General features: G+C 38.6%; 1 protein-coding gene and 1 long non-coding RNA gene across 3 annotated transcripts; one reads left to right on the top strand and one right to left on the bottom strand.

Moving 5' to 3' along the window:
- The first annotated feature begins 10,656 nt into the window (after window positions 1-10,656).
- On the top strand, window positions 10,657-20,447 carry LOC110889431 (protein PLASTID MOVEMENT IMPAIRED 2). 2 transcript variants are annotated; one of them, XM_035979524.1, is made up of 3 exons: window positions 10,657-10,737; window positions 11,283-12,852; window positions 19,728-20,431. In XM_035979524.1, exons 1-3 carry the CDS (start codon window positions 10,723-10,725, stop codon window positions 19,730-19,732), a joined length of 1,590 nt encoding a protein of 529 aa, XP_035835417.1. In that variant the 5' UTR covers window positions 10,657-10,722; the 3' UTR covers window positions 19,733-20,431. The 2 variants fall into 2 exon arrangements, 1 of the variants encoding a protein (XP_035835417.1); XR_004871950.1 differs by lacking the exon at window positions 11,283-12,852 and having other exon boundaries at window positions 19,728-20,447.
- LOC110889432 lies at window positions 13,091-14,057 on the bottom strand. Its single transcript, XR_002563594.2, has 2 exons — window positions 13,727-14,057; window positions 13,091-13,330 (listed from the first exon to the last, which is right to left on the bottom strand). It is a non-coding gene; the product is annotated as an uncharacterized LOC110889432 (long non-coding RNA).
- Window positions 20,448-20,751: the final 304 nt, after the last annotated feature.

The following is a 20,751-nucleotide window of genomic DNA, read 5'->3' as shown; positions in this document are numbered from 1 at the left end:
GTTGAAATCACGGACCGGGATGTCAAGGTCCTCAAGCACACTAGAATACCTCTTGTTCGAGTTCGTTGGAACTCCCGTCGTGGCCCAGAATTCACCTGGGAACGCGAAGACCAGATGAAAGAAAAGTACCCCCAATTGTTCGCGAACAGTACAACCACTACTGAGGCTGAAGCTATCACGGAATTTCGGGACGAAATTCCAGATCAACGGGGGGAGGATGTGACACCCCAGGAAAACCATGCAACTTAACTAGATTCCTCAGTGAGTACGTACCAAATTTCGGGACGAAATTTCTTTTAAGTTGGGGATAATGTGACAACTCGTATTTCGAACCTATCTTTGTGCAACGTTATGTAATTAGGTGAACTATATTAATTGAAAGTTATGATTATATGTTATGTGTATTGAATGGTTGTATAATAAACGAGCCCAAACGCACAAGACTCACCCGATCGCACAAGCCCATTTGGGCTACACTCTTGTATTCGGATCAAATGGGCAGCCCAAATGAGGGTTCGGCCCACTCTCTTATGCGCATAACACTTAGGGTGTTAGTAACCATCTCACACTTTACCAATACACTTTACACACACAAACCCTAGCTTTCTTCCTTCCCTCTAGAACTTGACGGCAAACACACCTTTCCATTGAAGATCTTTGTGTTCGGATCATCCTCGTTATACACTCCCAATCGGTTAGTGTCTTGTTATTAGTTGATTTTATGTTATGTGATTATACATGTCTCATGCGATGAATTGTAAATGATTGTTGATCAATGTTTGGGTGTTGTCATATGTTGATCGAATCCCGTTAGGGTTTCTGTTTGCAGAATCGTTAGTATTAAGTTGCACGATGATATGATCTACATGATGAACTAGAACCGAATGCTTGTTAATCGGCTTCATGTATGTGAAATCGGATTGTTATATGGCCGAGTATGAAGTATCATGAGATGATTGAAACCCTTAGATGAATACGTTCAAGTGTTTTGAATTATTGTTCATGATTATGATTAATTAGGGTTCATAAGAATTAAGATGATAAAACCCTCATTTGATCGATTAATGGTTAAGTTGAAACTGGTTAGTTGTTGATTGTTAACCACGAAAATAGGAAACTGATTGATTGCTTTGACCGATTTATTGTATGATTGGTAACTGTTGATTTTCTATAAATGATATGCATAATATTCGGATGTTTAAACTAATCGCACAAGGAGTCCAGTCGCACAAGATGATCCAATCGCACAAGGTGCCCCAGTCGCACAAGACTATTGGATCGCACAAGTTGTTATGTTCGCTTAACTATTGGGCCGGATATACTTGTTGGGCTAGACTAGTTCCAATCGCACAACCCAAATGGATCGCACAAGCTATCCGGATCGTACAAGTCGTCCGGATCGTACAAGACCAATTGGATCACACCATTTACTGTTCGGTTAATTGTTGGGCTGTATACATGTTGGACTGATATGTTATTTGGGTCGAGTATTATTTGGGCTTCTTGGGATGAATCGCACAAGTTGGATGTATTACTTGACTGTTAAAGTGTTGCCATGATCTATACGTGTTCGTAACCTGTTAACTTATGTGTAATCATACGTACAATACTTAAACCTAGACCTGACTTGTATGGTAACCATGTTAGGCCGTGGTTAACCACCCTTAGCTCAAGCAACCTTTTTGTGTATCTGCCGAGCAAACCAAGGTGAGTTCACACTCTTACCAAGGCATGGGATTCCCAGGGTCGGGAATGGGTTTGGAAGATTCCTTATACTTAAGTCAATATCGGGATTATGTACTTTGGGCCTCGGGAGAGGAAGGTTAATGGTAAATACTGCTAGACTAGTGATACAAATACTTCTCTTCGCACACACGCCGGGAATGGTTGCGATAATAGAACCAATCTTCGCACACATGCCTGGAATGGCTGCGAACCATACACTAAACTTCGCACACATGCCGGGTGGGCTGCGATACAAATATACCTAGTCTAGAATACTTGGGAAACCCCCACTAATCTTCGCACACATGCCTAGAGGGCTGCGATACAAACACATACTATACATGGATTACTAAACGAACATACGATTTACAATACGATTACTATAACTGAACAAACCACTGTGAACTCGCTCAACTAGTTGTTGACTCTCTGTTACATGCCTTGCAGGACCTTAGGTATACATGGAGCTTGCACGAGAGGCGCAGTCGTTGTGGACATGGATCGTGGTTGTTTTGATAAACACTTATGACAGTTGAAAACTTATTAATTACGTTGGATTTTATACTATGCTTCCGCTACATAAACTATGTTATTTGAACACCTTTCATATTGTGGGTTGATATACATTTACGTTTGCTAATTACTTATATGTTCAATATGATTGGTGGCTTGATCCTGGTCATGTCACGCCTCCATGCGGTGGTACTCCGCGTGTGGATTTTGGGGGTTTGACAACCTATGGACCTCGTTGTTTGAAGTAAAACCGGTTGCAAATACTACATGGTTTTAATAGATAACTTTACTCATTATATGTGGGTCTACCCATTGAAAATTTCGACTACAAAGCAAATTTAAGACTTGTGAACCCGGATAATGTAGTATGTAACTTATGTAAAGCATCACCAAAACCATGTATGGGCAAAGAAATACCATTACCAACAAAAATATAACCTATCGGAGATGGTGACAAAAGAGAGTGAATCATACATGCAATGCGACTAGAAGCATGAGTGTCATATACCACGTGGGATCCGTAAGAGTGAGCTGAATGTTCTGCGTGGCAGCACTGATGTCAGTGTAACTCCGGGCATCAAACTGAGTAGTTGTCACAGATGGAACTCCCCTAAATTGGACCGCCATATTGATTGTGGGTTATGCATGCGGGCAGTGGCGGAACTATCCCAAAAAGTTAGGGGTATCCTAATTTTTTTTTTTTGGATCAGGGGTATCCTTTATATAACAGAACGGAGTTGAGGGGTATTTATACACTATGGAAATGGAGTTAAGGGGTATTTATACACTACGGTGATGTTTCAAAGCTAAGAATTTAGATATATATTAATGCAACGCAAAAAGGTAATTATGTATGCATCAAGACAATTGCAAAAGCACGAGGAAAGCTATACCACTTGTAAACTTAGAAGCCATAAGTTTATCCTTAAGATTAGGAAATATTATCTGTAAAGAAGTAAGTTCACTATCCATACGGGTCATAAGAATTTAAGATACATATTGAGCAACAAGAATTAAACATGAGGAAAAGAAAATCCTAAGTAAATACGACTGTAATATTTAGTATCACGAAGGAAAGAAGACGGTTAGAAGAGTTATACAAATAATAAACGAAAGTCGTTGGAGTTCGAGTTGGAGACAAAAAGGCTATTGAAAGTATCTCCTTGGAAAAGAATTATTAGAGTTGGTAAGAAAGGAAAGCTAAGTCTAAGGTACATAGGACCATTCCAGTAATTCAACGAATAGGACCAGTAGCTTATCAACTACCAGAAGAGTTAGCAGGAGTACATGATGTGTTTCATGTATCCCATCTCAAGAAATATTTAGCAAGACGAATCCCTGGTAGTACCTCTTCAAGATATAGAGGTAAATGAAAAATTTAAAAGGAAACCATTACAAATATAAGATAGAAAGATCAAGTTCTCAAGCACAAACAACTAGTGCTGGACAAAGCCAAATAGAATTTAAAGAGAGGATCAGAATACACTTGAGAACTAAAATCAGAAATAAAGCGAAAGTACCCTCATCTATTTCAGTAAATCTCGAGGACGAGATTTTTCTTAAGGTGGGGAGGATGTAACAACTGTCACTAAAATCAATAATTAGGACGATAATTAGTCAATAAGAAAACCCTAATTGAGACACCCAATTAATTCTGCACTAGCCCTAAAATTTTCAAGACAATCGGAATTAGGATCAGGGCCCCTAAAACTCAAGGGGGTAAACCCTAATTGGATGTTTATCTATTAAAAACGTTGTTAACCTCTGATTGGTTAAAATTATTGACTCATCCAAGCTACTCTCGTGCATGGCAAGTCTAGGACATTTAGGTATCCCTTACGGATCGTAAGGGATCAGGCTTACGGTCCGTAAGCAAGGCCAAATTTTGGCTATAAATAGCCGACTTTGGGACTCGATCTGGGAAGTTAAAACGACGCTCAGAAGTTCTGTGTACGTCGAATTAGAGCTGTAATACTACAATTAAACACACACAATCACGAAGTGCTGCCGCCATCAGGGTAATAACTCGATCGCTATTACGATTCAACGTCCGATCGATTATAACTATCCAACGATTGTCCAAGTGCTGCTCAAATTGAGCTAATACTTTGATTGTTCGTCGTGATTTCAACTTGAATACTTGAGTACTGTTCGAATTCGGACTATGCTCTGTTATTCGTTGTGAATCCGATTGAATTATTAAGTGTTGCACTTGTTAATCATTGTGAGGGTTTGATCTCGTGAATTGACGTAACTGCTGAATTAAGTTACTAACCTATTGTGTGTGCATTATTATTAAATTAGGTTAAATCAAGGCTAATCAGTAGGCTTATACCTTGCCCGTTAAATCTGCAATGTGAGTCATTCTCTTTTTCTCAAACTATTTTACAATACCTCAAAGTATTTTCCAAACGTTATAATTACAGGGATTAAGTCGTGGTTATCTTGACCGCTGGTTAGTGGGGTATTGTGCACATTACTAATTTCTCACAGTTAGGCAATAAGCCCTAACATGGGTTAGGCTGTTAAGACCTAACAGTGACAAAACGTCACTAATTGGGTGACTGGACCCAATAGTGGTATGACCATCGTCACACGGGTGGCAAGACCAGATATAAAATAAGATACTGCCATAGTAATCGCTCTTATGCTGTAATTTATAACTATGTGTCATTTTAATCAAAATGAATGATTCACTCAGTATTTCCCCGCTGACAAAACCTTTTTACAACATGTTTCAGGTACCTACTGTGATTTCAGTACACGTGCTACGGAGCACCATCAAGCTTGAAATAGTGGCTCAATTAAATAAATAAACATGTTTGTAAAATAATGAAAATTATGATATTTACGGGATTTATCCCGAGATATAAATAAATAATACTCGGGCAAAATTTTCAAGTTTAAAACGATCCTGTTAAGACTTCCACTGTAAAAATAAATGCCACGGGATTTTCTGTCCCGCGGCTCCTGAAACGGGTCAACCCGGGTCGGGGGCCGTGACAGTGATGGTGCATCCTCAAACGAGCCAACCGTTTTGATTTTTTTTAAAATGATCCGGAAACCCTCGAACTATGTGAAAGGTCTATCGGTGCTCAAAAGGCTCGTTGCAAAAATTGTGGCACTTTTTATAGGGACCTCAAACTTGACTTTAAAAAATCATATGACAAAATATTGCAAGGCGCTGAAAGCAAATCCGTCTAATGGTCAAGCATCAATGGGTAGTGAAGGTTGCATTTTTAATTACGACGTAAGTAAGGTTTAAGATTGAATGATTGGTAAAGTTAATAATACAAAGAAGGTTTATCGTTCGACCACTTCCACTTCGACAACCCTAGCTTGACAATGTTGATTTGAGATATTCTCCAACCTCGTCACTAATGGTCCAAGTTTCAACGTTAGTTTCAAAATCCTTTCTTAGTGGCATGGTTTTATTAATACGAAGAACAAGACTCACTCCAGCGGCGATAGATATGTGCATTTGCTTACAACATATATCAAGTCTCGAAGATGAAATAGAAGTTGGACAGCGAATACATGTAACACCTCGAAATTTTGTGTCCAATAATGTGTTAACACGTGTCATGAGTTTACACGTGGCATTAAGTATTAAATAAAGGACTAAAGTTGACAAACCTTGAAAGTATGTAAATTCGAGGGTTATAAATGTCAACGAAGGGTAAATATACTGTATAGTAACCCTAAATGATGCTCGTACCTTCAAACGAATAAATCATGGATCGTACGTAGCGAAACGCGGGAGAAAGTGAGAGATTACAAGCTACAAGGGGTGAATTGTGTCAACATGTTTAATTTATACCTCTGAGTGACCCTTTGACGAACCCGAGGCTTTGTAACAGTAAAATACACTCACTATAATATACTATATAAATTTCGTGAAGTTCCGTTTTAAAACGAGAAAGTTATGATCAAATTCGTACGAGAGGGGTTAAAAGCGTCAACAATAAAAGTTAAGGCTTTTCGGATAGTAATTAAACTAACCAGGGACTTAACAATGCGGGTAAAGGTCACGAGGCCCTTATTGGTAAATAATCGAGGGCCAAATCGCAAAGTTACCCCTTCGAAACCGAAAGGTCAGGTTAATCATTACAAAAGATTTGAAAATCTTTGAAATCAGACCTCAGGCGGGCCGCGTGGACGAAATAAGCAAGCCAATGCGGGCCGCGCGCCAGTTGAAGATACGTTTTCTGACATTAGGATTCATGCGGCCCGCGTCCAAGTTGCATGATCCTAATGCGGGCCGCGTAAGGACCCCAGATGCAGAAACTTTGGACAGACTTGCTGTTTGAGCTTGTGAACGATCATGGAGGCAATTAATGAAGCATGGGCGCCCTCTACATGCCCCCTAGCACCCAGGGCCACCTGCTGAACATCCATGATCCCTTGTAGGTTGAGTTGTAATGATCCTATGCCAAATTTTTCACTATAAAAGGCAAGGCATTGTGCACAAATAAAACACACCTCAAATCTGCATTCTAGTCCATCTCTGGAGCTCTAAAGCACTCTTCTATCATCCTTAGTCGTGCACCAAGCTTCTGTAAGTGTGTCTACCCTTTGGTGGCTTTGTTTTTGCTTAGTTTAGCTTAAAAGTCAACCTGTCGTAATTAACGATTGACTTTGCGATAAATCACAAATGGTCCAGTGGTTTGTCGAATCAAAGATAGTTATATGATGGTAATCATGTGGGCTTTAAACCCCTAAAAGGGCTCCCTCTGATTCCCACTCTAACTAGTCCAAATGTCGAGTCAAACGTGCTTAGAAAAAGTCAACAGAAATGCTATTTTGCGATTTCATGCATAATCTGTAATGTAGATGATATGTAACCTGTTTGAACACTCATAAAACATGATAATAAGTATATTAGCTAGTCTAAGCTTGTTTCATCCGACCATTTACTGTTTTGACCCGGGTCGGAGCCGAAAGTTGCAAAAGCTTTGACTTTTGCTTTGACTTCAGTTCTGACCCGTTAAAGTTCGATATAGATATGCCTTAGGACTCTCTTAGGACCAGGTTACATGATGGTATAACCCTCTGTGACCGGTTCGTTGTTTGTCCGAGTCTTTTACACATTTCCGTTAAATGCTTAAAAGTTGACCGTAACGCCCTTTTTAATTTAAAACGAGAATTTCGGACATGTGAAAGAACCATAACCTTAGTTACTGATTTCTAAGCATGTCCCTAAAATTTCACGTCAATCCGAGGTCCAGAGTAGGAGTTATGCTAAATAGCGCAAATTACGGAAACTTTAGTAATTTAATAGCGCGATTAGCATAACGCCTATCTAAACCCAGATTTCGACACCAAACCTTTTACACACTGATGTAAAATAATATTTTGGGATTTCTAAAGATTTTTAATTATTTTTAACCTGCTCATAACCTGCGGTTATAGCAACGGTTCGGTAAATACCGAATATACCCTTTTCGGCCATAACTTGAGTTCTACAAGGTCTTTTGACCCGATTCCAGTTGCTACTGATTTTAAATAATAAATAGAGTATTTTAGACTTTATAAACTGTTCGGGAAACTCAGATTTCCTGTAGAACTCAGAAACCTCTTTTATAATCTTTAAAAAGACCGAAATACCCCTACGGGGCATAATATGAACCTAAACTTGTTACGGGCATTATGGAAGGTATCCTACTGATACCACAACCTCTTTAAAGCATATTGACTTAGGAAACCAGTGTAGGACTCTTACGGTTACCCGTTACGCCTTTTGCGCGCACGGTTCGACTTATGTAACTAGTTTACATAAACTAGCCGAAACGGGTCAAACCATATTGTTTTGACCCCAAAATACAGAGTGTGATTATTATGCCCCTATAAAACAAGTCTTCAAACTTTTTGGGTCAAAATCACATTCCATTCCCGGTTTTCGCCTTTCACGCGATTAAACCGTATCTATCCTTTGAAACTGACCGGTCTAAGCTACGGCTAGATTAAAGACCCGTTAGGATTCTAATAGGTTAATTTAAACCTTCGTTCCAGATTAGGGGACCAGTAAAAGCTATCTGCAGTTTATTTCAATTAAGGAATTATACTTGCAAAGGTAAATACTTTTAACTTATTTTCCGTTATACGGGCTTGGGTTACGGTATTTAAAATACCGCTTGGTCGGGCAATTGACCCCAACTCATTAGTAGTTTGGTATTATCAATGTGACCCGTTTAAAAACTTGTTTTGTTGGCTTTACGCCTTTGGGAGTTTAATGACCATGTCCCGGATATCCTTGGCATCATTTTACGAAATGGCCACTACCTCGACATCCGGGTGTAGGCGTACACCCGGCATTGTGTCTATATTAATTAGAGGTATAACCGTTGGTTTTCCCGCCACGGCTTTATGCTTTGTGGCATGTCTATTAACCTTTAACCCGACACGACCCGGGCGACCGAACGCATAGCAAACATGTAATTCTTTACAAGATTTAATTATAAATTATCCCAAGTTATAAAGAGTTTGTGCCTTGTGCATTTAAACCAATTTTATTAAACATTTTACAAAAGTGTCAGTTGAATGTATTTACCAGTGTAAACTGACGTATTTTCCCAAAAAGACTAAATGCAGGTACTATGCGTAATTGGCTGGGATTTCTCCTTAGCATCATTAGAAGTCTCGCAAGCTTAAGATGTCTGAAGTCTGTTGAACAATACTTTATTATTATTATTGATCCCCTGTGGATTTTATTTCAACAATGGTGATACTTTGATATTACATTTAACGTTGAAATATATTTATCTTTATGCTTCCGCTGTGCATTCATATATTGTGTGGTTTGACTATAATGTTGCCAACTACGTCATGATAATCCCCCACCGGGCCCACCGGTGAGACACGTGGAAATCGGGGTGTGACAATACACGAGAAAGAGGTGAATGAGAAAAAAAGTTCTCCCCTAGGTCCTATCCAAGAAAGAACTCGCTTACGATGTATCGATTCACATAAATAATAGTTCCGACAAAGAATAAGCACAAAACTTGTTTGGTGAAAAATCAAAAAATAAAGTGCATTATAAATATTGTAATTTTTAATACTGAGTTTTTTTATTAATTTTCTATTTTCTTGTTTCTAAAAATCTAAAATTAATAAAAGTTGATTTTTTGTATGAGCTCGGTACCAAACTATACCAAAAATACTAGTACTGAAAATCCTCAAAAATGGGTACCGGACCGAATATACCCGGTACAGTACCGATATTTGAGGGTAAATACCGGTACCGAAAATGTTTCGGTTCGGTAAACTCAGTACCAGTACTATTTGCTCATCCCTAGTTCCCACCCATAGGTTCAGGTTTTACACACACAAAACCAGTTCGGAAACTGAACTGAACTGGTTTGGATGAAACCGGCCCAATATAGAACCGGTTCGGTTCAGTTGCCCGTGTATTAAAAACCTTAAACGTAGGTTGATTGGTTACTCTCAAGTAGCTACTAGCCAGCCAATCAAGTGAGAGTGGGCCCAAAAGGGTATAAGAAATCAGAGGCTGTCGATACTAACAATACCCACCACCAGTCACCAAAGACTTCACTTTAATTACCATTTCAACCATCCTTCATTATCATCAAGCTCTCAAAACAGCAATTTAACTCATACTATCCACATTTCTCAGGTATGCAAGCAAATCCCAAACCCTCTGTTTCTTATTTATGGTTTCTAAATGCGGTGAAAGATTGTGTGTACCCTTTGCTTCAGTTGTAGTACCAGCCTGCCTGCAACTATATATAGTGCTTTAACACTTACAGCCATGAATATGAAAGATACTCTGTGTGTGTGTGTGTTATTTTCGGGTTGTTGAAATAAAAGAGTAAGAATTTCCTGAAATTTACATAGATTAATTCTTAGTTTTATAGTATCCAAACTTTTTTAGAATTTTATTATTTTTATAATTTTTTATTTTTTAGAATTTTTTTATTTTTTAGATTTTTTTTTAGAATTTTTGTGATTTTTTTGTTTTTAGAGTTTTTTATTATATTTTTTTTAAAATGGATCGATCCGGATATTTATCCATCCATTTAAAATTATTTGGATATGGATCGGATCACGATCCATTTTGTTGGATCATGCAGGGGCGGACCTATGTACATACAAGGGGCAACGCCCGCTACCGCTTGGCGCTCCGGCGGTAGTGTAAATTTTGGAAAAAATGATACGCTTTTTCGATTTCATTACCGCTTATTTATAAAACGTTACGGATACGAACGAATCCTAGATACACCACTGGAATCATGGATTGGATCATGATCCATATCCATCCATTGACAGGCCTAGAGCCACTATACATCCAGATGATTCTAGTTAGCTTTAAAATCAAAAGGCTTATGCTTATCCTTTTGACTCTATATGATCATCTCTAATTCCTACACTGTTTTAACCTGATTATGGTTTCGATTTTTAAGGACAAGAGAACAATAAAATAAAAATAGAGGGAACAAAGGCACTTCTTCACTAAAGAGATCCCAAATGGAATCATCAAAGGTACTTACTTGGCTATCGGTTTTCATTGCAAGCAACCCGTCATGTTGTTTCATAAAAAAAATGCAAGAATGGCCGATTTAGTGGGAAACATAGTTGTCAATAGCGATCGCTATGGTCGCTATAGCGAATAGCGTGGCGTATAGGTCCATGCTCGCTATATGAATTGTAGCGATAGATAGCGGCCTATAATTTTTTATTTTTTAATATAAATAGCGACTAAATATAGCTATAGTATAAAATAGCTGGATTTTAGACTTTTGTTAAATATACATGTAAAATAGTGTATACACCAGGGCATTTTGATATAATATACGTATAAAAAATATTTCTAGTGTGTCACTGTTTATAAAATAGCGCCTGCTATTAATCACTATTCGCTATGTAGCATATAGGTACCTTATCGCTATTTGTCGCTATGCGCTATTAACAAGGGAAACGACAAAAACGATGGTTTCATTCCTAAAACAAGTCGAAAACTTTTGGTCTATGTGTTTCTTTTTTCAAGCGAACGATTTGGTTCCTAATTATGTTTCAAATTCTTAAAGCCATATAGAGCAAGCAAAAGGGTTGCCGATTCAACAAAAGCGCAAGCAGAAACCGAGCTTTCGAACGCACGAAAAGCAGTCCGAGATCTCGCTCTAAAGATCGAACAAACAAACTCAAGAGCCAAGGTAATGAAAGAGAAGCAACCGAAAAACCAAAAACGGTATGAACAAGAACACGAAGATTATCGGTATGCACAAGTAGTGAAAGAAGTCGAACAAATCACACGCGAAATGAACAAACTAAAGCTCGATATGACAAACGTTCTGACGGAAAAAAGACACGCGGGTAACATATTCAAAGCCTTGAGTTCTAAAAGATCCACACTCTTAAGCGCGGTGGAAAGAATCAAAAAAGAGATTGAAGGAATCGACGAAGAGCATGTTCTTGTCGAATTAGCACGAATCGAAGCGGTTAAAGAACAACAAGTCATTGAAGCTCAGCGGAAAGAAGAAGCGAATCGCTACCAAAAAGAGTTGGAAGAAGTTAGAAAGAAAGCCAAAGAGGTTGACCAACAGAACGAACTCGAACTCGAACAAGAGCTTCAAGTAACGCTTTATAACGTTAACTTGTTAGAGAACGAACTCGCTCGCGTTAAAGCACCAAAAGGGAGCCGTCCCGGTTTGTTACAAACGCTCACAAACGAACTAGAAACCGCAAAAACCGAACTTGCCAATATTAAAACGGAAGGTTTTAACTTTATGGCATCCATGGATGTAATCAGAAACGAGCTTAAACGCGTTCGAGAAGAAAAATCGCCTTTACAGAAACAAGACGAGAAACGCGAGTTAACGGTTGAAACTCTAAATTCAAAGATATTAAAAGAAAAGGCGAAACTGGAATCGATTAAAATGACCACGGAGAAAGCTAACTCGGTTGCATCAAATCTATCGGTCACAGTCGAACAACTAAGAGCGGAAACCGAGACAACAAAGAAAGAAACCGAGCTAATCGTTAACGAAATCGAAAAGCTCAAGTTGGAAATTCCTAAAACCGAGTCCGAAATAGAATTATCGGAGAAAAGATTAGAAAGCGTAATGGACGAGCTGAAAACCGCCAAGTCGTTAGAATCTACCGCGCTAGAGAATTTAAAGAACCTGATCGACTCTATAGTTCGAGATCGGGAGTTGACTTCTATAAGTAAGTCAACGATAACGATCACTAGTTTTGAATACGAGTATTTAACAGGAAAGGCGGGTGGTGCGGAAGAGATCGCGGATAAAAAAGTTGCTGCGGCTCACGCGTGGATGGAGGCGTTAAAAGCGAACGAAAAGGAGATAGTGATGAAGATCAAAACGGCGAAAAAAGAAATTAGAGTGGTGAGTATGGAGGTTGAGGATGATGGCGGGGACGTGTATGGAACGGAGCCAGGTGGGCGAAGGAGGACCGTCGATGCATCGCCTCGAAGATCAATGTACAAGATTGGAAGTATGACGCCTGGGAGGCGAGCAAGGTCGGTAAAGTTATTATCTCCGGCAACCCGTCAAGCGATCAAATCGGCTTCTTTCACGAAGAAAAAGGAAAGGGAGTCGCGGAATTTAGGGAAGTTGTTGGACGAAAACGATGAAATGGGTGAGTGAGTTTGTTGAATATAAATATTTTTTGAGTAAATTACAAGTTTTGTCCTTTATGTTTGGACCAAATTGCAGGCGGTGTCCTTTGTCTTTAAATTTGACGAGTTTTGTCCTTAACGTTTCAAAATCTTGCACGTTATGTCCTTTAGCCCTAACCCAGTTAGACTTTTTGGTTAAATATGGTCATGTGCCTTGCACATGAGGGCGTTCTTGTCATTTTACCTTCTCAGTGGCTATTTTGTAAAGAATTCTTATTCAGGGACTATTTATAAAAAACTTAAAAAATAAAGAAACAATTATAATCTCTCTCTCTTTAATCTGAAACAAAATTACATCCACTCTTTCTCTATCATCATCTTCCTTCCTTGAAATCTCAAAAATTTTCTCTGATTCATATCATATCGAATGACGATAAGTGTAGCGAACAACTTACTTCACCCCGATATTAAGCCCCATTCGTTTACCACCATCCTGACCTGCATTAACCGGATAATCAACCAACAATTAGCAACTCATATACCAAATACTGACTTATGTTTACAAACACAACAATAATTATCAACCTTTATCATGATTTAAAAATAAAGTCAAACAAAAGTGGATCTTGGTGCCCAAAAAGTTTTGTAGCTTCATGCTTTTAACAATCACAGCCACAAATGTCGTTAATTTAAATTAACCCCAAATAACAGAGCTCAAAATTCCCTCCCAAGTGTTGTAAGTTTCCGATCGATCGATCGATTAACAGCAAACAAACCAACCAATTAAATTATTACTTTTGCCCAAATATCGTAACCTAACAAATGGTTTCAATCTTCTATTAAATCTCCAAAATTTCTAGTTAAAAAACAGGGGATGATGATAGAATATAGAACCTCGCAAAGGGTTATAGTAGCCCAAAACTTCGATATGCTTTCCATCTCTGGGAGACCTGCTATCGGCGGCCACCACCGTCAACACCATAGTTCAACGGCTGCCTTTGTTAGCCTGGTTTGGTAGTTCGTGAAGGTTGTGGTTCAGTGTAATGATGTTCCGGTGGTGGCTTGGTTCCGTATAGAAAGAGAAGAGCGAGAGATTAGAGAGAGGGATAGTTTTTGAGTTCTGTAATAAAGTGATATATTGATCTGTGTAATGAATTGATGATGTTTTTTTAGAGTTTAATGAAGGAAGATGATGCTAGAGAAAGAGTAATTTTGTTTCAGATTAGAGAGAGAGAGAGGGGAGAGAGATTATAATTGTTTCTTTATTTTTTAAGTTTTTTATAAATAGTCCCTGAATAAGAATTCTTCACAAAATAGCCCCTGAGAAGGTGAATGACAAGAACGCCCTCATGTGCAAGGCACATGACCATATTTAATTAAAAAATCTGACTGAGTTAGGGCTAAAGGACATAACGTGCAAGATTTTGAAACGTTAAGGACAAAACTCGTCAAATTTAAAGACAAAAGACACCGCCTGCAATTTGGTCCAAACATAAAGGACAAAACTTGTAATTTACTCATATTTTTTTGATGCTTAACAACATGTTTATGTTATATAAAGAGTTATGTGTATAGATAAGAGTTGGACCGGGAACGAACGGTCACACCGGAAAACTGGGAGGTTGAACCGGATCTTTTAGGGGTTAAACCGGATTTCGATTAAAAAAATTTTAATTTTAGCCTATTTCTTCTTATAATAATTAATTACGGAATCAACCAGTTTTTACATTCGGTTCGACCGGCCTGACCAATGAACCAGTAAGAAGACCGGTTCGAAAACATTGCATTAAACTCCTAAAATTTAATCTTCCGTACGTTTCAACTGAACCAAATGCAGCCACTTTAACCTTCTTCTCCATCAAACCACCACCACAATCCTCATTACCAACCCCAATTGTAGTCAAATTAGAACCCGAAACAGCCGAATTAATCGACCCAAAGGATGAACACGTCTCCAACACCATCGATTCCGGAACTGAACCCAAATCACCACCACCACACTTACCTGAATCACCACTATCCATCAAACCCTCACTATTCCCACCCAAACACTCCATACCCATTAACCCATTACCCATACCCATACCCATACCCATACCCATACCCATACCCATACCCATACCTGACCCATTAGTGTTACAGATACCCATATCCATACCCATACCCATACCCATACACATACCCATACCCATACCCATACCCGACCCATTAGTGTTACAGATACCCATACCCGACCCGTTAGTGTTACCCATACCCATACCCAAACCCGACCCGCCGGTGTTACTAATCATACTACTACTATTCAAAGCATCAGAAAACCAAGACTCAGAGTTCGGGTCAAGCAACAGCGACCCGGGGGAATTCGGGTCGGGTAGGGAAGAGGAACAATCTGACGCGGGAGGGTGCATGGGAGCAGGGGCGATGCTTTGAAGGGGCCGGGAGGGACGCCCGACCCCCCGAACTTTTCGGCCAGTAGTGTTATATATGTAGTTTTCGTATAATTTTTTTGGGTATATATGTTTTCGACCCCCCGGTTCTATAGAAATTTTTGGGTATATACGTTTTCGACCCCCCATAAAAATTTCAAGCTTCGCCACTGCATGGGAGCTTACGATGCGGTCACGTTCATCAAGCATGTTGAAAAGATCTTCATCAGTGGTGACTGAAACAAGAGAATCGAGGTCTTCATTGGGGAGTTGAAACTTTAAATGAAATGGGTGGTTGTTGTAGAGAGTGTGGGAAAGGTAGTGGGTGAGGGCGGAAATGGTGGAGGCGGTGGTGCGGCGGTCAACGGCGACGATGCGGGTTTCGCCGCCGGAGTAGCAGAGGGTGTTGGAGTGTGGACGGGGGGTGATGTGGCCGTTGTAGCTGCACATAAGGCGGAGTTTGGAGGTGGGTAAGGGTGGGAGGGAGTGGGGATGTGGTGGTGGGTCCATGGTGGCCGGAAAAGGGTGTCGGAAGATACGGTGGTTTTGACAAAAAGTGTAGAGAAAAGGTGGCGTTAGTGATTAGTAAGGCAACTGTCACGGCTATGATTGTTTTGCATTATTTGATATTTTGAATCGTTTTAACTTATCAAGTTGAACGAGATCAGTTTTTTTTTAAGAAAATTGGTATTTAATAAACCAATCTTTAACCAATTGGTAAATAATAATCCAACCTACAGAATTGGTATATAATAATCCTACCTATCAACATGTTGGTACTCAATGAACTTCCGTTAATTTTTTTAACTGAAGTTAGTTTTTAAGTTTTATTTATTACACAAACAGTCCCTGTAGTTGTAATTTACTAGTTTTAACTATTTTATAAACCTCAAATCGAGGAAAAGGAGGATTTTCGAGTGGTTTTTTTGTTTCATAAAATAGTTAAAACTAGTAAATCACAACTACAGGGACTGTTTGTGTAATAAATAAAACATAAAAACTAACTTCAGTTAAAAAAAATTAACGAAAGTTCATTGAGTACCAACATGTTGATAGGTGGGATTATTATTTACCAATTTTGAAGGTTGGATTATTATTTACCAACTGGTTAAAGGTTGGTTTATTAAATACCAATTTTCCTTTTTTTTATTGATTAGTAATAGTAAAGTGTGTTAACAAGTTTTCATAAAAAATGTATACTTTTTTTATGATATGTGTTTTAATAAAAAAAAGGTATGCTTTAATAATTTTAAATAGTAATATTATAATCAAAATAAATATAGAAAAAGCTTAATTTTATGATAGAGAAAATTTCATTTTTTGTCCTTTATGTTTGCACTGAATTTTGAAACGTGCCATTTAAAACTTTTAGTTTCAATTTATGTCCAAAAAACACATGTTTTGTATCACTTTGTGTCCTTTCTACCAAACTGAGTTAATTTACTTAGTTAGGTTTATTTAATGCAAGGGTATAATTGTCATTTGAACCCTGAAACATAAAGGACAAAAAGTGAAATTTTCTCTTATTGTTATTATTAAAAGTAAAATTGATTAAACGAAAAAAACCTAAACGTTGTCGTCTTTTACGTTCAAAACCCTAATTCTTAAGATTCAGCCGCCAACAACTTTTCCGACAACAAACAAGGTGTGACGACCATCGGAGGTGATGATCGGAAGTAGTGTGGTTTCAGTTCAAAGAACGATGGAGCGGAGATGGCGCCGGTGGTCAGAGAAGAACGGAGGATGGCGGTGGTGGGTGAGTAATAATCGGGGAGGAACGATACCAGAGACGAAGGTCTGGTGACGGAAGTGATAAAAGACGAAGGGTTGTGATGGTTATGAAGGTGATGAACGATGTGGTGGTTGGAAGAATGATGAACAGTGGAGGTTGGTTGGTCGCCGGAAGCGGTCGATGGTGATTATGACTGGTGTCTGCCGGTGATGAAGACCGGTGTAGCGGTGGTTACCGGAGATGATGACGGTGACGATGGAGGTAGAGGCGGAGATCGTTTTCGAACGTTGTATTATGATGTGAACGGAGAAGATAAGATGGTGTGTTATCGGCGGTGATCGGAGAAGATGATTGGTGGATGTTGCAGGTTGTCGGTGTCCGTCGGAGAAGATGAAGGAGTTGCAGGTTGCAAGGGGTTGTGGTGTTCGGAGTTGAAGAAAAGTTGTCTGTAACGATGGTGTCGAGGGTCGCCAGAGAAGATAACCGGAGACGGAGATCGGAGGGTGAAATGCGTTGTGAAGTGACTTTTGTCAGCTTAGATTTGCTTTCTAAGACTATTTTTGGTGGTATAACTAAAAAGTGTAACAGTTCATGTCACATAGGTTGTGAGATTTTAACTAAACTAGGTTTTACTAATTTATATTATATTTGTATATTATATACCTTAAAATAGAATGTCGGTGGATGGGGTACACGTAAATAACATGCTCAACTAAGGCTATAGGGTGTGACCATGACTCTCCACGTTAGTGTCATGTCACCCACCTCTAATCCATCATTCAAAACCAATACCCTAAGGGTGTAGTCATGATCCAAACCACTATCTCCTTATTTAAATTAATTTATCTTTGTCTAGAGAAAAAGGAAATGATTTCTTGAAAAATGGAAAGGAGGACCATGGTTGTCATGGTTTAATCCATGCAAACCATGGTGGATCATGTAAAGGGGGTGGTGTAGCCTAGGGGTGAGCAAATTAACCACCAGAATCAATAACCGAACCATAACCGACATAACCGAACACTAATAACCGATAACCAATATAACCAATGGTTATGGTTATGAAACTTTGTATAACCGCTCAATCGGTTATGCTTATGGTTATGAAGCTTTGGTTAACCGATATAACAGAAACCGAACCGAACTTGTGATGTTACTTTACATAATGGATTTGTGTTTTACAAAACCATATACAGGGTTTTTACTAAGATAAAGTATGTTAGTAACAAAATGATGCTGATGTAGATGACATTTATTTTGATAAAGAACTAAGGTGTTATGACCATAATTGTTTTTGTTTGAGAATTACCTTATTAAAAAGAACCCTAAATGGATAGTTTAACCAAAAAGTTGGGTCTCCGTTATCTTATAAAATAGGCTCAAGCTAAGTTCAAATCGTGCACAACCTTATTTATTTCAAACCTTGCTTGGTTACTTAACCGAAATTAACCAAAACCCAACCATAACCGACTTCATAATTGATTAACCGTAACCGAAGTTTGGTTATGGTTATGGTTACTAAAACTCCATAACCAAACTAGCGGTTATGGTTATGGTTATGGTTAATAGTAAAAACCGAACCAAACCGACCCATGCACACCCACTGTAGCCTTCCATTCATGTTCCTACGTAATCAATTATGTCCCAACCATGACCCTCACACCCGTTTAGTGTATACCTTGTATATTTTAAGATCTGCTATCAAGCCCAATGTATAGTCACCAACATCCATGACTTGCTGATATTAGGCCCGCTCATCTTTAAAGCTAATATACTCTTCCTGGCCAAAGCCCAAATTATGCCATCAAGCTCACTATAAAGCCCATTCACATCTAACTTCGTTGGCAATTTCATTGCTTATTTTATATACATTTTCAAATTCACGTTTCAACATATTTTCATTACGGAAACTAGTCTGGTCAAATATAATATGTTTTCATGCTTATTTTTGCGTATGTTTTTTGTTGGTCAACATTTTGACGTAAAGTGTGTTCGGAAACGAGTCGGGTCAAATATAATATGTTTTCATTTGACGTTATAAATTCAAGTTATTGTACGTTTTGACGCCACTTAGTCTTGATGCAAAGGTAATGGTGGTGTAGTGGCTAGGTGGAACCCTCACTAAACGAACCACCTCCGGTTCGATTATGTTTCTTTTGTAACCGCAATGCTTTAGATCAGATACATCGAAACATGTATTTTCATATGGTTAACACATTACATAACATGCCGCCGGTTATAAAAAAACTAAGGCGTTGCTGCCGCAATTCACGCCCTTTGGCTACAATCTAGTAAATTAATTAAAAGAAAAGATTTAAAACAAATGAAGTGACAGGCAAGCCCTTGATGGACCCCGTCTCTCATTCCCTTTTATGCTCGTTATTAAGCCAATGCCTCTCCCTGTCACGCCCTCATGAAGTGGTGTCTAACGCCTTTGTTCTGTTCATGAAATCTATGCTATGCCAAAATTCAATTGCATAAGTTTAATGTTTTTTGGGTAATCATATGTAAGCCAATTCTTGTTCTTATTTAATGACCATGTTATCATGTGCATCTTGATTTATTAACGAAACCCATGAATAAATTTTAATTAGGTACGGGAAAGAAAATCCAAAGAATCACATGTAATTGTTCGGTTTAATTTTGAATATGTTTACATTCTAACATGCACACCGCCTACTTGATAAAATGTTTGAACCAAAATTTGTTAAATCTCATATCACTCTACACTTCGCTCCAGGTTAGTTCAGTTAACGGGGCTACTTGATAGTGTTACCTTATCGACTGGTATGGCCCGGTGGAGATGGACATCAGCTTCGGATGGTTCGTTCTCAGTTAAGACGGTTAAAAAACTGTTGAATGGGGATCAAGTGCAGGACAACAGCTTTGTGTTGGATTGGTGCAACTGGATTCCCGCTAAAGTCAACATTCACCTTTGAAGGATGGAGATGAATAAGGTTCCCACAGCCGAAGCTTTAGGGAAAAGAAATGTTGGCATCGGCGACACGACGTGCCCTCTCTGTCATTCTGATGACGAATCGGCCGATCACTTGTTTATTGGTTGTTACATCGCTTCGACAGTATGGAGTTGTATTAGCTCTTGGTGCAAGATTCCTAACATTTTCGCTTTTTCCATTCGTGATCTTCTTTCCCTATACAAAGACCTCGGGTTGTCGGAGAAGAAAAGAGTCGCGGTTCAAGGCATCATAATGATCACTTGCTAGAGCATTTGGCGAGCTAGGAATAATGTCAAATTTTCTAATGCGTCGGTTAGAATTGAAAGCATTATCAGCGAAATTAAGGCTTTAAGTTTTCTTTGGTTTTCAAATAGATCGAGATTTAAAGGATTAGACTGGAAGGATTGGAGCTCGTTTGTAAATATGTAATTGTGTGTTGTTCTTTGTCGGCCCGGCTTGGGTCGTCGTTTTTCTGTTAATGAAATTTATCTTTCAAAAAAAAATCTCATATCACTCTTATGTCATTTTTCTTTCTGATAAATCTCATGTCATTTTTCTTTCTGATAAATCTCATGTCATTTTGAAAAAATATTTTTTTAAGTGTTAAAAATTGGATTTTTAAGAGTCCGTCCCCCACCAATTTGGATTTTGAGAGTCTGACTCCTACCGAGTTTTCTTTCAAGCTTCGCCACTAACTATTAATATACAGACTGTAGTTTTTCAAGGTACATTAAAGATGTATTTCAAGGTACATTAAAGAACACACATGTAGTTTTCCAAAGTTTGAGACCAACCATGCAATATGGA

This window comes from Helianthus annuus, chromosome 11, assembly GCF_002127325.2.
Source record: "Helianthus annuus cultivar XRQ/B chromosome 11, HanXRQr2.0-SUNRISE, whole genome shotgun sequence".
NCBI lineage: Eukaryota > Viridiplantae > Streptophyta > Magnoliopsida > Asterales > Asteraceae > Helianthus > Helianthus annuus.
The sequence above is the reverse complement of the archived record's forward strand: the minus strand, read 5'-3'. Positions and strand labels throughout refer to the sequence as shown.